We start from the raw sequence: 20,625 nt of genomic DNA, 5'->3' as shown, positions 1-20,625 counted from the left end.
AAACTGAAAGAAGAAAAATTGAACCATACAAAATTTAATTAGGTACGGTATTGGTATTGCATTTTAAGAAACTGAATACCGAAAATACCGAACTGAAATGTCTAAATATCGTACAATAGTGGCAGACGCACGTGGTGGCAAGTTAAACCCGCTTCACCAAAAAATAATATTGTGTATATGTATAAATTATGATTAAAGCAGTGTAAATTTTGTATAAATATTTTATTTGAACCCACTTGACAACTACTATTTTACGACTAAAGTTATGTACTTCTAAGATTGAACCCGTTTGCACAAAATTCTGGGTCCGCCACTGCCGTACAATACGGACCGACGAATACCCCTAATTGGAAGGAGGAGAAGACATGAAAGTAGAACTTTTTTAGTTCCAAGGCTTGGCCTTAGTTTTGATATGTTCACATACGTATTTCTAGTGTATTTCTGAGTATATAATGGTTGTTGCATAGTCACAAAATTGGAGGATTTGGACGTTGTGTTGGAGGGAGCTAGTTGTTGCAAAGGGAAGTGGCACCTCTTGTATATTGGCTCTTAATTATGGAGAAATATTAAATGGAGATAAATATCAATGACGAACAATAACAATGAAGACAGCAAAATTGAGGTGAATTAGTTTCTTATAATGAGTTCTTAACTTTCTTCATCCACAATAATATTAGTTATTGCATTACTTTATTTTTTTTCTTTTATTGAGGAGATTTTATATTTTTCAGCCATTTTCATTAATAAGCGATTAATCGAAAATTATTTAGGCGCATGTTACCAATGATAAAGTCCTTAATTATTGAAATGCTACAAGATGTTGAGCGTTGAAAGGAGTTAAAAATACAATATCGTTCTTTTCCCCTATTAACTTGAAATCTTGAATTATTAAGGGAAAAGGATATCTAGAATTTCCTCAAATCATTCTTACACTTGGATTATGTCAATTCTGTTTTAGTAGTGGAGACATCCACATTTTACTGATGCAATTATGAGATCCAAGAAAAAAGTAAGGCAGCACGGTACACAAAGTATTATGTATTCACATACGATTCAGAGAAGAATCGCATCCCAAGAGATATATGATGTAAACAACATAACATAAAAGTATTAGTGGCTGATTCAATTGCTCGAAAAGACAATTTTACCATTACTCCAAGACTCCCGCCACCGAAAAAGCAAAGAACATATCTTATCAAAGTGTTGGCTGAATTGAAAAAGGTTAAAAAGTCACATAGGCTCTGAAATTGATGTATGATCCGAAAAAGGAACCATGGCCACCCACACCCTATCTTTCTAAAAATTAATACAATTTCCTCACTTTAATTCATCATCATCTAACCCAAAAAGTCAATAAAATCCTGTGGCCGCCAATTCCAAGTCATATTCAAAAACCCCACAAGGGAAAAAAAAAATGAAAACAAAATGCTGACACAAGAGTTAACAACTCATAAATTCCCCCCTATAGATTCCTATCAATTGATTATGTACAAACAGCAACCAGTGTCGTGGTGAATGATAAGTACTCTTTAATCCTTAACCAAAGGTTTTAGGTTCGAGTTTTTAGTATGAAATCGTCTTTGTTAGATATCGATTTAACTCCAACGTGAGACTTTTCGGTGTAAATTCTAATTTAATTGTGCTCAATACAGGTATCGGACACCAAATGATGAACTAAAGAAAATTATATACAAAGAAAAATTGGGACCCTTGTGATTGGTCTTTATCAAATTGCAAATTTTCTTAGACTTTTGATTCTTTCTTGAATAATATAGGAATATTCTTTACTAAAAATGCTATAGTAAGTGTAATAATTGTAATGATAATTGCCCACCATGGTTGGTGGTAATGTACAAAACTAAAATAATTAAATGAGACAATAGAATAGTAGTGATTGTAGATGGTGATAATTTTTCTGCTGCGCCGCTCCCAAATATCATTCCAAAGAAATCACTATCGCTGCCGCCGGTGGACCCGACACCGCCGCTCCCGCTAGCTCCGGTGGTGGTCCCTCCTCCGTATGATATGCTAATACTATTATCCCTGTTTATTTACAATAATGCAAGATAATTAAACCTATATACTGATAGTGTAAGTAAGTATGAAGAAGAGAAAGAGGAGAACAATATGGACCAATAAGGAGAGGAATTTAACCTATATATACTGATAGTGTAAGTAATGTAATATATTCAATGCATTTTAACATAATATAGTTGATAACCTATCTTACTTCATATATATATAGAGAGTAAAAATTGAATTAATTTTTATGCTGCCAACGTATAAACCCAAACTAAAATCTATCACGTAAAACACATAATAAATTGATTATTAGTGCGTCACTAAAAATATTTTTAAATGATAATGGTTTCCGGAATCATAGTGTTTTCCATAGTAGAGAAAAATCTTGAGAATTATATATTCTTAGCCGCTCCCCCAAATAATAGTCGATAAATTATATATTTTTTGATTAGGAAATCCAATTAGTTTGTAAAGTCAATTTATATTCTTGAATATCAATTGTAAATCTTGACTAACAATCCATATATGCCCTACCTTTATCTTAACGGAAATTGGTCCAAGCCCAGTTAATATCAAAAGTGGGGCCCAAAATCTTTAAGAAAAGTCTTATGGGGCCCACGTTTTCCATGGGCTGGAAAGCATGAATCGCAGAATCTAACTTCTCATCTAACACCTCACATGACCTGATCCCGATCTTCCCTTTTTCCTTGCTTTAGTTTTTTTTATTAATTACATAAATTAGACATTAGACAAATAATAAATAAAATAAAAAGATTCTAGCCGCGTCCAACTTAGTTACAAAGTTGTTCCCCGTCAAGAACTTCATTTTTTTAAAATTTTGTATTTAATCAAATATTGATATTGTAATAAAACAAATCGAAGTGTGTATATATATACAAAAATCATAAACAATCTTAAATTTTTATCTCATCTATTCCGGTTTATATGAACCTCGATTTAAGTTTTCTATGTAAGGGTGGACCCCTTCTTTGAGCAATGATAAGGCGGATTCAGCTTATATTTAACAGGTTTAATATTTTTCGAAAATACAATGTTTTCTTGCTAAAAGATTTAAAAATTAATTCATTAAACTTAAGTCGCCTAATTTCCCTCTAAAATGCAAATAGGCAATGGAGCTATATAAAAAAAAATTTGGTTTTCTATTCGGTGTGTGATACTCATATTGGAGCACCGACTGAATACAAATTCGCAAGAGAAATTTCACATTATGGGATTAAGCGTTTTTTAACATAGCATATTCATAACCAGAATTCAAACATGAAAATTAAAGATAAAAGAATATCTACCATACTAGTGTAATCCTTATCGCAAACTATAGAACTCTATACACAAAGGCCAAAGCAGTATCACTAAAAGTGACTGCTTAAATCTATGAGAAGTGGGAATGAGACAACTCAAGAGTACAAGGCTCTATGTATAAATTCGATTCTCAATGCCAGCTTTATTTTTTATATATAGCCATAACTTTGTACTTGTTCTGCCCTTTTCTAAAAAGTATATTTTTTTTTATAATCTTTAACAAATCTACTCTATGGGTTCAATAGAGAAAATAAAAGCAGAAAATGTTTAAAAATGAGAAAAGCCCATCATTTTCTTTTCTAAAAATAACTAGTGGTTCCTTAGCCTCTTCACTACTATTTTTTTCTTTCAAACTTACTTTGTTTTTTCTTTGAGTCATGATTTATCAAAAATAACTTATTTATCTCGCATAAGATAGACTTAAGGTCTACATACATATTACGGTCTCTAAACTCTACTTGTAAAATTATGAATATGTTGTTGTGATCAGTGGCGAAGCTATAAAATATTTCAAGGGTTTCAAACTTGTACAAGAAAAATAAAAATTGTGGAGAGTGAAGCTCGAACCCGCGCCCATGAGGCCCTTTTGACCACCCTTTGCCACTGAGCTAAGAATCTTCATTGTTGCAAGGGTGTTCAATATGTATTACATGCATGTAAATCCAAAATTTTACTTATATACACGGTGTTAATTTTCCGATATTTTTCGACGATTGCTACATTGTAGCTTCGCCCCTGGTTGTGATAAATGCATACACATTACGCTCTCTAAACTCCAGTTATAAGATTACACTGAATATGTTATTGTGATAACTGCGTAAACATTATGCTCTCTAAACTACACTCGTGAGATTACACTGAATATATTATTGTGATTGTTTTAACTAATATATTCTGAGTCGATGGTCTATTGAAAACAATATCTCTATCCTCACAAGTCATGGGTAAGGTCTGCGTACACACTACCCTTCTCGTACCTTACGGTGTGGGATAATAATGGGTATGTTGTTGTATTGTATTAACTAAGGTTTCGTTGGTTGATAGTTTGAAATAATTAATCTAAGCATATAAAATATTTGGTTAACTTATTATGTAGTAATACTTAATGCTAGTTGACAATATTAAATAATATTCATTTTAAATTATGAAAAGAGGAGTACCTCGGGGCACCAAAAACACCGGCGTTGAGGGTGAGTTGATCAATAAGAACAGCGGATTTGGGCTCCACGCTCGAGGCCTTCGCGTATTGGTTGCTCAGCCCTTCACCTGATGGCACGAAAAATGCTCCATTTACCATTACGTCCCCGTCACTTCTCCAGTTCCAGTCACTCCACTCCCCCTCGTCTGTTTCCACGCGCTTTGTCACCTGTTCCCACACAAACACCTTTCCCTTAATCAGTATATGAAGATATCAATATAATCATTTCAAGCAAACATCATTATGACCAACTTTGCATTTTCAAACACTGATTTAAAATTATCTTAGAAAAGGCCCAACCACAGCCAGAACAACAATACAGTCATAAAATATTCTATACTCATGGAGGATTCAGAAAAGAGTCGGACCTAAATAATCTATTATAGATAGTATATTCTAACACAAGCATTAGAGGTTGTTTTCATACATCGAACCCGTGACCTATAGGTCAAACAGAGATAACTTTACTGTTGATTCAAAGCTCCCCTTCAATTAAAGCAAAAACAATAAGGAAAGAGATTTTGATAAGTGTTCTTGTTTTTCTCTATTATGTTTGCTTTATTATTCGGAAACAGAGAACAATAATGTTAGCAAGCTTAAGCAGACAAAATTTGAAAAGAATATGATCAATGAAAATTTATACTCCCTCGGTTCACTTTTTTCTTGGCACGTTTTGACTTTTCACGTCCTTTAAAAATAATAAATGAAATACATAATTTACTATGATATTCATATTAATTGATGCATATTTTATTGGATTTGAGAAAATGATTTGATATGAGTAATAAATATTGTGGGTATAACAGGAAAAAAAATTGTATTCTATTGATATGCGTAAAGTGATAAGTAAAAGTAAAAATTTATTTTTAGTATACATGCTAAATAAAAGTGAACAGAGGGAGCACAATCATCCTAATTTATTTTAACTACAATTGTTTTTGCTCCGGTTTTTCAGGTAAAAAATAAGAAGTCTCTAATACATTGTAAAATTTCCAGAAAAGACCAGGCACTAAACCGAAAATCGTTGTTCTGAAAGGTCTTTTCAGGTGCAAAAAAAGAGAATACCAAAATCACTCTTATTTAGTGGTTGCGCTAAAAAATTTGTGGGACATGGTCTAAAAAGTTAACAAGGATTTTCCCAAACATCATTAAGCCAATGATTTTCTTCTTTTTCACTAGAGAAAAAAAGAATGAAAATAATAAGATTTAGAAAATCTAAATTAAAAGAGTTAAGAAAGAAAATTACCTCCTTTGCATTTGGATCAACTGGCGCCATATAGCGATTGCCCTGACTATTAATAGTAGGATTAGCACTTCCTCCAATTGCATACATTTGCCATTCTGTAAAATCATTGTTCACTACATGGATATACCCTCTTCTACACCTTGGCATTCTTTGTACTAATCCTACTCCAAAATGATTGAACGCTATTGTCACCTATTTTACCATAAATTACACATTAATCCCCAAAAGTTTCCAATATCAGCAAGAAAAAACTCTTAAAAATGAAGGAAAGTAGTCAAACAATATTTTTCTACTATACAAAATATCCTAGTTTTGTCATTTGTTATACTTTCGGCTTATTCATATCCGTCGTTAGCAAGTCATCTTAATCTAATAGAACATCAGCAGGCATCCTAACTGTCATGGGCGGATTTAGGCCCAAATTATAGGGCATATGAATCCATAATTTTTTCGTCAAATTAAGTATTTTATTAGATATTTCTTAGAATTAAATATTATTTGCCCGCCATGCTCTAAGAAGGTTGAATGATATACGTGGTTAAATTTTGAATTTTTACCCAAAGGAAGAGAGATTAATTCCCCCTTAATATTTTATTGTTTCTCCTTAATTTAGTGGTGCATCAATATTATAAAAGATATAAATGAGACGATTTATTGGTGCACCCAATAAATTCATCCCCACTAACCGTAATCTAAAAGACTTTCGAAGAGGATTATAAATTTATGTGTAAAAAATTATTAAAATTGCAAAAAAAAATAGATATGAACCCAACAACAAACAACAACATACATAGTCTATTCCAACAGGTGAGAAAATAGATATAAACCCATAAATTTAAAAGTATAATGAGTTTGAACACATAAAAGTTAATTTCTGAATCCGACTCTGGAAATGACATTTACTAATGACAAAGATATGGATAATCCGAAGTATAACTAGGAATAAAATTAAAATATTTCGTACTATAATAGATAAATGTCAAACCTTTTTCAATAAAGAAAATACATCTAACCTGCATTCCGGAGTCGGGCAAATATCTATCATCATGTCCCAAGAGCATAACTTCATCATGGTGAGTGAAATAGTTGTTAGATATAGTAATCGCAGTGGACCCCATGATAGCATCAATTAAGCCATCGGTACAATGCGACAATGCACAATGATCAATCCAAATATTCCGCGAACCAAATATAGAAATTCCATCACCGTCCGATCTACCTCTATGCCCAACATGAGTCGGGGTCGAACGTATATTAGTATTTCCCGAAGGGCGACAATTGTAAATATGCACATTGTGTATAATAACATTACTAATATACTGTAACGTTATACATCCATTGCCAGTAATGTGTACTTTTGTACCACGACCGTCGATTGTTTTGTAACTATTTACGATAAGTTCATGTTTTAATTTTATGAACATGTCGGCCGAGAAAATTATCCAGAGAGGTTCGTCTTGGATTACCGCGTGCCGGAGAGTCCCCGGCGTTGGGTTGGCAGTGTCTCTGTCGGAGGAATCAGTAACAATATAAATCTTGCCATTTCTTCCTCCGATTGCGCCTTGACCGAAGCCTATGGCGCAATCTGCTAAACGTTGACGATTGCTGGCCCAGTTTGGGTCGCAGCGCCAGCAATCGTCTATTGGGTTCCCTGTTTGACATTGTGCATTTATGGTTGTGTCTAACAGTTGTCTTCTTGATATGGACTCATTCACCCTCCTGTAACAATGCAACAATAAAAACAATTACGATATAAAGTAAATGTGCTAACATGATTAAATCATAATCCGTCATAACAAGAAAAAAGAAAAAAATTGTATGAATAATGCAGGTGGTGGAAGAAAAAGTAGGTGAAAGTTTTAGGTATTTTGAGCTTTAAAATTAGAAAAAATCGGAGCTTTATTGGGAAAAAAACAATATTTTCTTGATTGATTTTGGCAAAAGCAGAATGTGTACACAAAAAGTACTTAACTCAAGAAAGGTTCAAAAGTTTAATATGAGCAAAACCCAGATGGGTTTTGTTGATTTTCTTAGTAAAACAGAGGAACCCAGATGGGTTATTCTTAAAATAAAAAAAATAAAAACCCCAAATAGCCTTCCACCCTGTCGCTTAAACCAAAAATAACAGATAGAGGTATAATATACTTTATGCATTATTTGTATAATTGTGTATCATCAATGTATAATGCAGATAGATGGCTATAAAAAAGAAAACAGTGAATATGACTTGCTACTTGTATAAAGATCAAATGAGCAAAATGTAAGAATGGGAAAACCCCATATGAGGAATTTGAGTATTAATGCTATGAATAAAGTTAGAATTGAAATGTAAATACTACCTTTGTAATTCTTGAACCACAGCTTCAGGGTAAGGGTGTTGATAGGGGAGGGTGAGATTAAGGGAAGTTGTAATTAGTGGGAAAAATGAGATTAAGAAACAGAATAAGAGAATACAAATAGCAGAAAGCATCTTAAGAAGTGTAATACAAATGGTTGAATGAATTAATATTCCTTGTAGTTGTAGTAATTGGTCTGTTTCTTCTGTAAAAGGAACTCTCTCAAAGGAGGGAAGAGATGTCTTGCTCTTGAAAATTTTGTAAAAAATGTAATGTTCCTTATATAATATAAGTAGTACAAGAAAACAAGAATGGGTATAATATTGGTTGAAAATATGATTAAACAAGAAATAAAAAAGAATATTGGATTGGCTTTAATATTAGGGTTTTGGACTTAGGTTTTGTACTATATTTTTGTTTGAAGAAGAAGGAAGAGATTTTTGGTGTATTAGTGGCTATGATGTTGAAATAAGCCAAAACCCAATTCCCACATGAGAATTGTGAGTTTGAGAGAAAGAGAGGCTCTTGTTATTTTTTCTCTCCTTTTGCAGCCTCCTCGACCTCGAGCCACTCACATAATTGGCTCCTTTTGTAATTATTCTAATATAAGATCCATATTTGAATATATATTAAATTGAGAAGAAAACTTGAGATTTTTTATTTCTAACAAGAAAGTAGCTTATCCAAAATGTATCAGCAGCTTCCTGTGGGGCTGTGGGGAAAGGAACATAGGAGGTGGGATTTGGCTACTTTAGGGGCTCGAGATTCTTTTTTGAAAAGGAGAAAGATCGAAACCAAAGGGTGATTTGATCCATTTGTAAACAATTCTTTATTCAATCCATTTTTTTCTCGCAATCCTAGAATTAATACAACATATCGGTCAATAAAAAATAATATCAGAATATCTAATTCCAACATAACTAATCTCAATATAATTAATCTCAGCTATGGGTAGCAAACGGGCGGATCGGATATGGACATGTCAAAAACAAGTAATACAAAAAATTGATTTGACACGATCCTACAGATGATATTATCCATGGTTTCTTGAATATGATTACTTTGGGAGAATTCCTAGTCTCCCAAACTTGAGAAATCCTCGTTTTGAGTCTTTACAGATATAAAAGTTAAATCAATTAGTTATCCATCTTTTAAGTGGATAATATGGTTCTTATCTATATTTGACCCATTTGTAAACAATTCTTTATCCAACCCATTTTTTAGTGGATAATATAGATGGATAACTATTTTTTAAAAATTCATTTGTCACCACTAATCTCATCATAACTAATCTCATAATAACTTGTCTTCAAACCAAACGATCTCTAAAGAGTGTGATAGATGAATGAATTATTTTCAACTTTAATTAAAAGTTTCTAGTTCGAGCTTTGAGAATAATTTTTTTGATAGGAAGTGCTTCATTTTTATATGCGATGATATTCCGAATTAGCAATGCTAGTGAATCTTAAATATAAAATGGATAGGTTGAAAAAAAAGAAAGATTTGTGATTTGTGAATGTTAAGATTTGTACTAAACTAAATTAACTATATAGCCTTTTGAAGGCCATAACTGCAATAATAAGATGGTAGATCTCTTGCCTTTTTCATATATTTTTTTATCATTACACCAAAATAATAAACATTAAAATGGTGATTAGTAATTTTGTTTTACTCTGTTCTTTCGTTTTAGACTTAAATATAGGCTAGTATTTCTTGAAGTAATAGTGACAGAAAGTTTGGGAAAGATGGAATCCTTTTTGTTAATTATATGCCTCAAATTGTAATTTCAAGTTATTATTATATAGAACTACCTATAATCAGGGTCGGATCTAGCTTGAAAGATGGCGCTTCAAATGAATTCCCTTTTGTTAAAATCTTTTATTTTGGAAGAAAAAATCGAATTCTTTTTTTTTTTATATATAAGCTGCTGAATCCTTTTTGACGTAAGGAAAAATTCTAGTAAAACAAAAAAAGGAGTTTCAGAAATCTTTAGGTCAAAGGATCAAACCCTGTAATATTTTATATGATTTTATTGCTCTGCCACTGCCTGTAATTATTTTTTAACTAACGAAATATAAAAAAAAATTCTCAATTAAGACTGGAACCTAAGATTTCATATCAATTGAGACTATAATAAAATGTCAACTATTATTGGATTAAAAGGATTCTCTCTACTAGGACTTGAATAAAGATCTTTTATCAGGTTACTACACAAGACCTTACGGCATACTCTAACTAGATAATATATATGGAGCATATATACTATATAAAAAAAAGTTAAATCTTTCAAAATACTTATTTGTACTCGATGATTAACCAAGTTATATTGGTGGTTGACGTTGCAATATATGGCGAGTGGTGATTATAGTGGCAAAGTAATGAAAAAAATATCACTTTCATATAAATCTTCATGAATAACGTTTTAATGATTTTAAGACTTTATATAAAATTTAAATAAATAAACCAAAATAAAAGAAATAAGTGGTCGTAAATAAAAATAATTAAATATACTTCAGAGGCTGAAATTTGAAAATTTAGAATTCAAGTTCCCATCCCATCAAGTGAAAATAACATGTCTTGGTAGTAACATGTTTGTTAGAAAATACCTTAGGCTCATAGAGTTGAAAAAAAAGATCCTAAAGCTATGAAACTTTACCTTTTATAGAAATATAATTAAATTGCACAAAAGAAAACATAAATAATGATTCAAAATTTTGTATTAATTTGCCAACCACCACTACAATTATAGATGTTTCCATTGTCGTCTAGGCAAAGCATGTCAAGTTCCAAAACCAAGCAAACATCATGGAATTAAAGACATTTGCATGCTAAAGTGTAACGGTGTAAATGGATATTCGAAAATCGACTAAATCGATCGAATCGTACCGTACCGAATCGATTTTAGGTTTTTATATAAATCTATAACCGCATCGATAATTAGGGTAGGTTTTTTATTTTATAAAAATAAATCGAAAAAATACTGAACCGTACCGAATAAATTTTACATGTGAAAACATATTTATCTAGTAAGTTTAAAAAGAATAATGCATTAAATTTTTCTTTGGGCCTTGAAATTATGAAAACTATTACAAGCCAACAAGTAATTAAACTCAAAATACTAATTCCTAAAACTTATTATGCTACATCTACTTAAACTAAGTTATTTCAAATATCTTTATTAGCAAGACACAAAGTATTCTAGCGATAATGAGTAGCAAACTACAATGTATTGAATATGTTTCCTTTCATATAATTTAGATTTATCTTTTTGAATATTTAATCTTCTATAAACTTTATTCTTGATGAGTCACAGCTTGGTTAATATCTTTTCACTCGTGTGATTTATATTTTATTTGCCTTTGCTTGGTTTTTTTTACGTTGTTGTAGAATAGTTGATGAATCTACACTCTAGCCATCTTTTATTTTTTTTAATTCATCACCCTTTAAACAGTAAGAATGTCTAGAGAATTTTGCTAAGTCCTATAAAAAGAACGTATGTTATTGCATTCTACTTCTACTGTTGAATTTTATATGATATTTTAAAAAATATCGAAAATTAACCGAATAATACCGATACCGAAGAGAAACCGACATAATTGGGACGGTTTCGAAAAGTTTAATTCTGGTTATACATAATAGAATAACCGAAAAATTGGTATGGTATAAATTTTATATAATAACCGACCGAACCGAACCATTGACACCCCTACTAAAGTGTTATGATTGATTTAATTACAAATATATGATACTTAACTAAAAAAAAAAGTTTAATTTCCTGAAAAAATATAAATATCCCCAAAAACTCTATCCATGCTAGTTGAGAAAAAATTAGTTAGCAAGATGCCCATGAATTATTTAGCTCAAGAATATGAAGTTTTTTCTGTTTTTCTTTCATGTCTAAACAAAATGCTATTTGGATAGGATTTCCTATGACAATTTTTCTCAAGATTAGTAGTTGAAATGAATGAGGTAGGTACAATATCAAATTTCAAAAATCAGTCAATAATACGTGGAGGAATATAATATATAATTCATCCCACCAATTTCATTATTGAGCAAAAATATAATAGAAGTGGTTATTATGTTAATTATCATAAAGAATTGCATTTCATTTATTTAGCCCTTCCAAATTGGTCTTTATCACATTAGCACTTAGATTCTGGACATCAAGCAAAAAATCAAATGGCATGGCGCTAAATAGTACTAGCTAGGTTAATAGTTGGTTGCTAGATGAGGAATGCACACCAAAAATAAAATAAATAAATTATTCTATGGGAATTAAGTTAAGTTGTATAATTTGAAAAGATGCTATTAGAGAAGAAGACATAAAAAAAAAAAAAAAAAAATTGTGTGTGTGTGAGAGAGAGAAACCATATTTCTATATATGGCATTATGACAATGAATATATTCTACAGCGTAATGAACAATACATCATCAAAGAAACATATAATAATGATTAATGAAGCCAGTTTAGTTTTGTTCAAGAGCAATAAGTTATAAAAGAGAGGAGAAAGAATAATTTGTCGGGCGAAAACGGTCCAAAGATATTCTTATTATAGTATGAAATTATTTTGGATCAAACCGGCATGATTTCCCCAAAAGACATCATACCTTTAAGAGTATCAAATTTCTTAATTTTTTTTCTACTTTTTATGTGAGACTTTGTTCAACACGCCCAATCCACATGACACGTCACCATTCACGGGCTAATTTGAATATTAACCGTGTGTAACCCACATAATCCGAGTATTTATGGTCACCAAAACCTAACGAAGAGGTTGTGTAGGCGTCTTTGAAGTTATGAGTAACGGTAGTAAAACGGCCCATAGACGGGCAAAGGCATTAAACCGGTCGTACGCCATCACTCTGCTACCTCCATACTCGTTCCACTAAACTACTTGCTGTGATAGCAGTTGTCGGGCGAAAACAACCCAAAAATATTCTTAACATAGTGTGCTATTGTTCGCTTTGACCCAAACTTGCACAATTTTTTTCAAAAGACCGCACACCATTAAGAGTATCCAACATCCTTATAATTAATTTTTTTTCTACTTTCTATGTGGGACTTTATTCACGCAATTAGAAAAAAAAGGTAAAAAGGTCGTAAATGAAGTTCAAATAATGCGAACGAAATACTATATAATTGCTAGATTTGGGAGTGACGTAATAGGAAAATGGATCCATTAATTGATGCTTTCTTCAAAAATAGGTTAAGAAAATATTAAAATATATTTTATAACGAAGGGAAATATTGCAACAACAAAAAAAAACTTTTATTTAGTCAAAAAGACATCATCGTCATGAAGTTGAAACAAGAATGTAAGAGGATAACATCAAAGATGAGTCAGCATTTGTGTAATTCTCCACCGCCCTATTCTTGGTTCTATATATTGGAGTTATTACACTTTTTAAAGTGAAAATGATTTCATAACTCACTTTCTTCTTTTTCTTTTTCTTTTATTTTTTCTGTTTTGGATTTTCCACCCCCGATGTTTAGTATTTATATTAGCGCTCGACAAAATCTTGATTCGCATACATTAAAGAATAAAACTCTTCTTATAAAGGTAACTCTATATTCAATACTCAAATCCAAAATCTTTTACTTTTTCTTATTTTATTTATGAAGTATACTAATCGCCATATATATAGTTAATCCATGAACTTAAAAAATTAATAAAAGATGTGTTATTATTGGATTAATGTGAAAATTTAATTGTCATAAAAGAGATTTTGAGATAATTAACATGGTGATTAATAGTCAAAGTATAAAATGGCATTAAAATTAAAATTTATACGCGTGAAAAAATATGAAAGAAACATCGATGCATGAAAAAAATGCAAAGGACAAGTACTTTTCGTGAATTTCATGAAATGGTTAGAATTTTGGTGAAAAGAAAGGAAAAGTATAATTTAGCTCCCATTGCTTTCAAAATCAAACAAGTTGATTACTTTTTCATTATCTTCTTATTAATATGCTCGACGGTGGCTTGACTTTTTTGCTTACCTTTTCTTTTGTATTTCGCAAATAGTGCAGCTTGAGTTATATTTGTTTTTTTTTTAAGTATAATCGTCAAATATTCGAAGTCACTTGCTCTATTGACCTAATTCGAAAAACATTTTTAAGACTTAACTCTAAAATCTCCAATAATCTTTTTTTTATTATCGTTTTGCTTTGGAGTAGTTTCGCTCGGTGGCCTCTTACAACGTGTATCATCCAACATCACTTTGTTAAAACAATTCATAATTATATTTTTAAATAATATTCTTTTCAATTCCATTTTAGGTGGCATATATTTCCTGATTAGCTCGTTTAAGAAAATGACACTTTTTATATTAAAAAATAATTTATTTAAATTTTTTATTTTACACTTAAATTATTTATTTTTATAGCCACATAAATCTCAAACATTTTTAAGGTTATAAGTTCCGAACATCTTTTTTCTTTTTTAAACTCCATTTTCATTTAAACTAAATAACAAAAAGTAAAACGGCAGGGGTACATTTAAGAAAATAATATCCATATATATAATCGATCCATACAACTTGAAAATAATATAAAATAAATATCAATTTGAGACCAGAAATAAAAGTGTAAAACCTTAGAACTATACTACAACACTCTCAAACTTACATACGTACAAGTTATCAATTGTTCTAATTAACTGACGCAACTTACATAAAATCTTGCGTACAAAATTAATTTTGCTTGTAAATAAGTTAAAGATTTATTATCTCTACGGGATTAAATCCCGAGTTATTGCGAAGTAATTGATACCATTTTTTTCTCCTCCTTTTATTTATATTTATTATTCTGACTCTTTTTTACACACTATTCTAAATCCTTGTTGCATTTATTTTTTTTAGAGCTTTTACATTGCTTTACTTTGCAAAACCACCATTTTTCTTGTTTTACAACCAACTAATGGTATGGGATCCATATCAGCAAGTATAGAAAATTTCAGTTTAAAGACAAACATGTATTCATGTTACCACATGACTAAAGGCTAAAGTAAAATGTGGCTGTTTTTGCAGCTTTTTACATAAAGGAAATATTCAAAGAAAATGCTTTGTAAATCTTAAAGTTTATATTCTTTGTCAATATTTATCCTAAAAAAAAACAACCGTTATGTCCAATTATAGTTCAAATGTTTTTGCTATATGCTAAGGTAAAAATATGCATGTGCTTAATAAAGTGTCGGCCTCATTTGTCTGCACTTAATGGAGTTCTTAATTTTAATTATTCAGATTTCAGCTATTAAGTGTGTTTATTTTTAAAATCTGAATCTTAATTATTCAGATCTTATTCATTAGGTGTATTTGTTTTATTACTTCACAATCATTTAATGAGTTTGAATAGAACTGTATGATTAAGATCTATAACAAAGACTTAATTTTATTAAGATGATATCATGTACATTCATTACTAACTGTCGTCACCGCCTATCATTATCAAGTACCACCACCACCATCCTCAACCATAACTATCACCACTACCACCACCCACCATCCCAACCATCATCATCATCAACCACAACTACACACTTACCCACCTCAACTACTACAACCAACCACCCATCACCATCAACAACCATCGCCAGTATTGTCCGCCATTATAAACTAGCTACCACCACCCATTATCACCTTCCTCAATCACAACCACCATCACCCATTATCACCTTTCTCAATCACACCCACCACCACCACCACCATCCTCAACCATAATCGTTGCCAATCACCACAACCTATTACTCAAAACTACCACCATCAACCAAAAACACCACCAACCACCGTCTTTAGTCGACACTAACACGCACCTCTGTTAGCCACCCACCACCAACAACAACCATATATATATATATATATATTGACAGATATTTGATTAATTAGAATTTTACTTAAATTTTATATTTATTAATTATTAAATAAAGATAATTTTTTTATATTCAGATGTTAAAAAACAAACAGTCTTAATCATTTAGTATTCAGATCTTAATACACATCTTAATATTCAGATATGTATTCAGATTCAGATGTCTTAATCTTAATATAAATCTTGATATTCAGACATGTATTCAGATCCATACGTTTTAATCTTTAAAAAAACAAATGAGGCCAAAGCCTCTCTAATTTTTTGGATTGTTTGGTTACAAAGAGTAACCATATTATTCTAGTATAAATTCAGTAATATTTTATGCCACGTTTAATTGGTATTCGGTTTCTCAAATTAGAAATATTAAGTACAGTAAAAAAAATTCAATGAACAAAGTTACTAATACTATACCTTTGCCGGTGGAAAGTAGTACGTACACTGTTAAGTTAGCGTACATGCATGGAAGTTGCCCCGATACCACAATTATAATAAAGAAAACTTATTATTGACCACCAAAGTCTCAACAACATATATATATCCATATTTTTTTGCGGTGCAATATACATATTCTGTATATATCAATTGGTTGTTTAAGAAACCGGCCAAAGTATGGTGTGGGTATTATTTAAACTATGGTTCAGTCTGACAAAAAAATTATGCTAGTACGTAATACAGTAAAACAATCTGCACATGCAGTGTATGCAACTATAGTATATAATAGTAGTATTTGTTTTTCATTAAAATCTCAACTTTGCAGAATATAATAGAGATCCTTTTTGTCACCGAGTTCATTGTAGGTCTAGGTTTGTAAATGATCCAGGGTCATCCTTTTTTGTCTGCCTAACTTGTTTTCTATTCTTTCGACAACAATAACAATAAATTCAGTTTAATTCTACAAGACTATTTTTCTTTTTTCAAAAAAAAAATCACTCATTTTTATCTATTGGGGGTGACGGTTGGTTTGGGGTGAATAGAGATTAAGTCTGTAATTTCCTAATATCAGTATGTGGTGTTTAGCATATATAATGTATTAGCTAACTTTATCAATTCGACGATGGAATAGATAGAATCACTCTACTCTTAATTTGAGATCTTAGTTTCGAAGCCTAAAAGTGAAAAAAAATCATGATAGGAAACACATTCCTTTTTAATATGCCTTACACGACTCAAATTCGAATTACCCAGGAACCTAATGTAGATATCGGAAATTGCGTGAGAAAATAATTTTTTTTATCTTACAATCAATTAACTCACATGTATTTACAAGAGGGGTTGAAATGGTAGGTATGATAAGTCATATTTTTTGGTATGTTATTTAAATACCAGCAATACATGATTAAGAGCTCTCGTCATAGAGAATCTAGAAGGAAATGTTTTATTATTTCATTGTAACCAATTAAATGATTAAGACATTATAACAGAAATACAGAATGGTATTAGGCAATTTTCATTAACAAAATTTCATATAATTTAGTTAGTCCCACCAAATTGGTTCGTATCATATAATAATAAAACAAATGGAGGTTGTAATTTGTAAAGAATCGAACTTCTGACCTACTCTGGGATAAAAAGAATAAAAAAACTGAATAATCCAACAAGCTAGGGCTCCTTTCATGTTAACTAATGTCAAATGTGAACTTAAAATCTGAAAAGATTTATTTCAGAATAATATAGGCAATCCTAATATTAGTAAAGATTACTGATGCACTCAGAGGATTAAAAATATTGTACTGGAATATTACCTCAGAAGGCAAAATGAATTCTAGTTCTGAATCGTTGCGGAATTGTTTTGTTTTATCTTTTTGGTCTAGCTCTAGAGTCCAAATGAGCTAGCGGTCATACATATTTATACTTAATTAAATGAAAATCTTGTCAGTTTAACCAAAAAAAAAGAAAAGAAAAATAGTTTATATTCTGATGAAAATTTTGACGATCATCAGATTTTTCGATCACAATGCTGAAAATTTTAGCAGCGTGCTTCAAAATTCTGGTGCATGGCTATTTTCCCAAAACATGATAAAAAATTTAAAATGGTGAAATTAAGGGTGTGTTTGGTATGAAAGAAAATATTTTCTCATTTTTCACTATTTGGTTGCACAAAATAGTTTGAAAAATATTTTTATAGTGTCACACCCTTTTTTTACCTCACTAACCCCTCTTTAAAAGAGATAAAAAGATTGGTAAAGCTAGAAAGAGTTTCAATTTGAAAGTGACAAAAATTATGTTTCAAAGGATTTTCTGAATCGCCACCTGACATTTGGTTTTGGTGTGGCAGGTCACCGTTTTTTAAGAAATGATTTTTTCCTTTAAAACACATTTAGACTCTAAAACATAGCCTGCACCAGAAATTCTAAGGGATTCATTTGACTCGGAGAGAAAGTGTTAGGCATTCCCCGTAACTAGTACGGTTGCGTACATAATCAAGTTGGCTTTTGAAAATACTCAAATTGAGGTTAAAACACACAAAGAGAAGTCAGAGTTTGTCCCTACCTAAATAAAAGAAAAGGAAAAGAAAAGACAAGAAAAGTTCTAAACTAACCTACACAATGTTTCATCCACGATGCTCATCACGACTTCCAAAATATTTACAAGTTCTTCGAGGCATTCTCCGGATAATATAATTGACTAAAGGGACAACCTCTCGCCTCAAAGGAAACTAAAACATTAACGCCCTAAAGGTTTGCCTACCCAAATGTGGTCGGCTTAAGCATGCTCTACTAGCGAATAATATAACAAATTGAATAAATAAATAAAAGAAAATTCTAAATCATACCTATATTCTCTTTGAGTTTTTTTTACACGGTTGGTCCTTTCTTAAAAATTACTTTCATAAATAAAACTACTTTTTGTTTATTCCAAAAAAAAGCAAATTCTTTTACATTTTTAGCAGTATTGAAATATTATGAGATTGATTAAAACATTAACATGTCCACAAAATCATGGATTAGTTAAAAAGAACATTTGACCCACTAATTAATAGATTTTATACCCTATTAACCTATTATCCTCTCTCCCCTCAAATTTCTCGTATCCCCTAACCCCTCTGTTTTAAAAGGCGTTTCAAGGGCGAGCCCCGGGGCGAGGCGTACCAAAAACGTCCCGGGGCGATGGTGTGGGGCGAAAGTCTCAAGAGGCGTACGCCCCGCAATTTGGGACGTACACCCGGGTGTTCGGGGCGCATTTTTTTAGTAAGGAGTAAGCCCTAGAGACTTTTTCAAATTAAAACAAAATTTGTTGAATTAATCCTTCATATAATTCCCAAAATTCTCAAAAGTCAGTTTGGTAATTACTCAAAAGGTTTAAAAAGAAACTCAAAAGTATTAAATTTAAAAGTAAAGACCTTTTTTTTATTGATTTAAGCCCTAATTCATGGGTTTTCCAAATTTTTATCTTGTCTGCTAATCTGCTAATATCTCTCAAAAGCAACGAATGTTTAATTTTTTTTACAAATACAAAGAGAACTACATTTTTCTTCATAACAGCAAATTCAAAGTTCAAATTGCAGGTTAATCATCATTTTTGTTCCTCCATATAGAAAACTGTATTCTTTTAGACTTAAATTAATTGTGCTTGTAAGTAACGTATAATAGATTGTTTTGATTAGTTTTTTGTGGGGATGGAGCACACATATATATAGTTTTCTTCAATTTTTATACAATTTTACTTGTTTATAAATATTAACAGTCATTATATTATTTTATAAAATATTAAAAATTAAATACCTATGGGGCTTACGCCTCGCGCCTCGGGGCTTACGCCCTGCTGAGGCATATGTAAAACACTCCGCCTTACGCCCACGCCCTTTAAAACACTGCCTACCCCATATCTATTCTCTCTCTCTCTCTCTCTCTCTCTCTCTCTCTCTCTCTCTCTCCTCTCATGTTCCACCTTCACCCTTTTCAACCTAACCACCATAGCCCCTCTATTTTTAACCTCTGAATCTGTCAACGACCAACAAACAGAAATGGTGAATCCATCACCTTCAAATCTGAAAAGGGAACATCGTCAGAAAAGTACCATTATTTACCCATGCCCTTCTTATCTGTTTTTATCTCCTCACTTTGGAAGAAAAAGGAACAAAGAAAATAAAAAAGAATAAGATATATACTTTATAGTTTATCTAATGTATATTTGATAAAAATTACCATGTTGTGCCATATATATATATTTAAACATTCAATATACCATAATTATTATGTAAATATACCAAGATTATTCTAAATAGAAGACCCAAATATATATAGAACGCATATACATTATACCATTATTATACCACTTATATAGTTGAGTATGAAATATACCAAAATTATTCTATAAATATATAATGGCATCGTTTGAGTATTATACCTTTTATATAATTAATGTTGCTAATTGAATATATATTATACCAATAATTATTTCTTGTGAAAGTCATTCTTGCGAGAAATTAAGAAACGATTGTGTGAGAATTAAAAGCTTATGCCATTATGCGTGATTTTAGGAAGACTTTGTTTGTGATACATACGTTTCTGATTTAAATGAAAATATGTTGCTGCCATTGGATATAAATATCATTATCCTGCTAGGATTTTGTATTTAGTTTTGAAAGCCTGGACAATTTTGAAACTATACCTTCTTATTTTAACTTTTTATT

General features: G+C 31.1%; 1 protein-coding gene across 1 annotated transcript; it reads right to left on the bottom strand.

The window, feature by feature from the left end:
- Positions 1-1,670: 1,670 nt before the first annotated feature.
- Positions 1,671-8,702, bottom strand: LOC104107545 (probable pectate lyase 13). The gene is made up of 5 exons (XM_009616377.4): positions 8,126-8,702; positions 6,800-7,505; positions 5,787-5,978; positions 4,503-4,708; positions 1,671-2,043 (listed from the first exon to the last, which is right to left on the bottom strand). The coding sequence occupies exons 1-5, from the start codon at positions 8,254-8,256 to the stop codon at positions 1,797-1,799; spliced, it is 1,482 nt and encodes a 493-aa protein (XP_009614672.1). The 5' UTR covers positions 8,257-8,702; the 3' UTR covers positions 1,671-1,796.
- Between the last annotated feature and the right edge of the window lie 11,923 nt (positions 8,703-20,625).

Source organism: Nicotiana tomentosiformis, chromosome 5 (assembly GCF_000390325.3).
Source record: "Nicotiana tomentosiformis chromosome 5, ASM39032v3, whole genome shotgun sequence".
NCBI classification, from domain to species: Eukaryota; Viridiplantae; Streptophyta; class Magnoliopsida; order Solanales; family Solanaceae; genus Nicotiana; species Nicotiana tomentosiformis.
This window is presented reverse-complemented; position numbering and strand designations above follow the sequence as displayed.

Coding starts and splice junctions, on each gene's coding strand:
- LOC104107545 (XM_009616377.4), bottom strand. CDS start 8,256: ATGCTTTCTGCTATTTGTATTCTCTTATTCTGTTTCTTAATCTCATTT. Junction 4,709..5,786: donor TTGATCCAAATGCAAAGGAG/GTAATTTTCTTT, acceptor GTGTGGGAACAG/GTGACAAAGCGCGTGGAAAC. Junction 2,044..4,502: donor GGTGTTTTTGGTGCCCCGAG/GTACTCCTCTTT, acceptor GTAAATAAACAG/GGATAATAGTATTAGCATAT.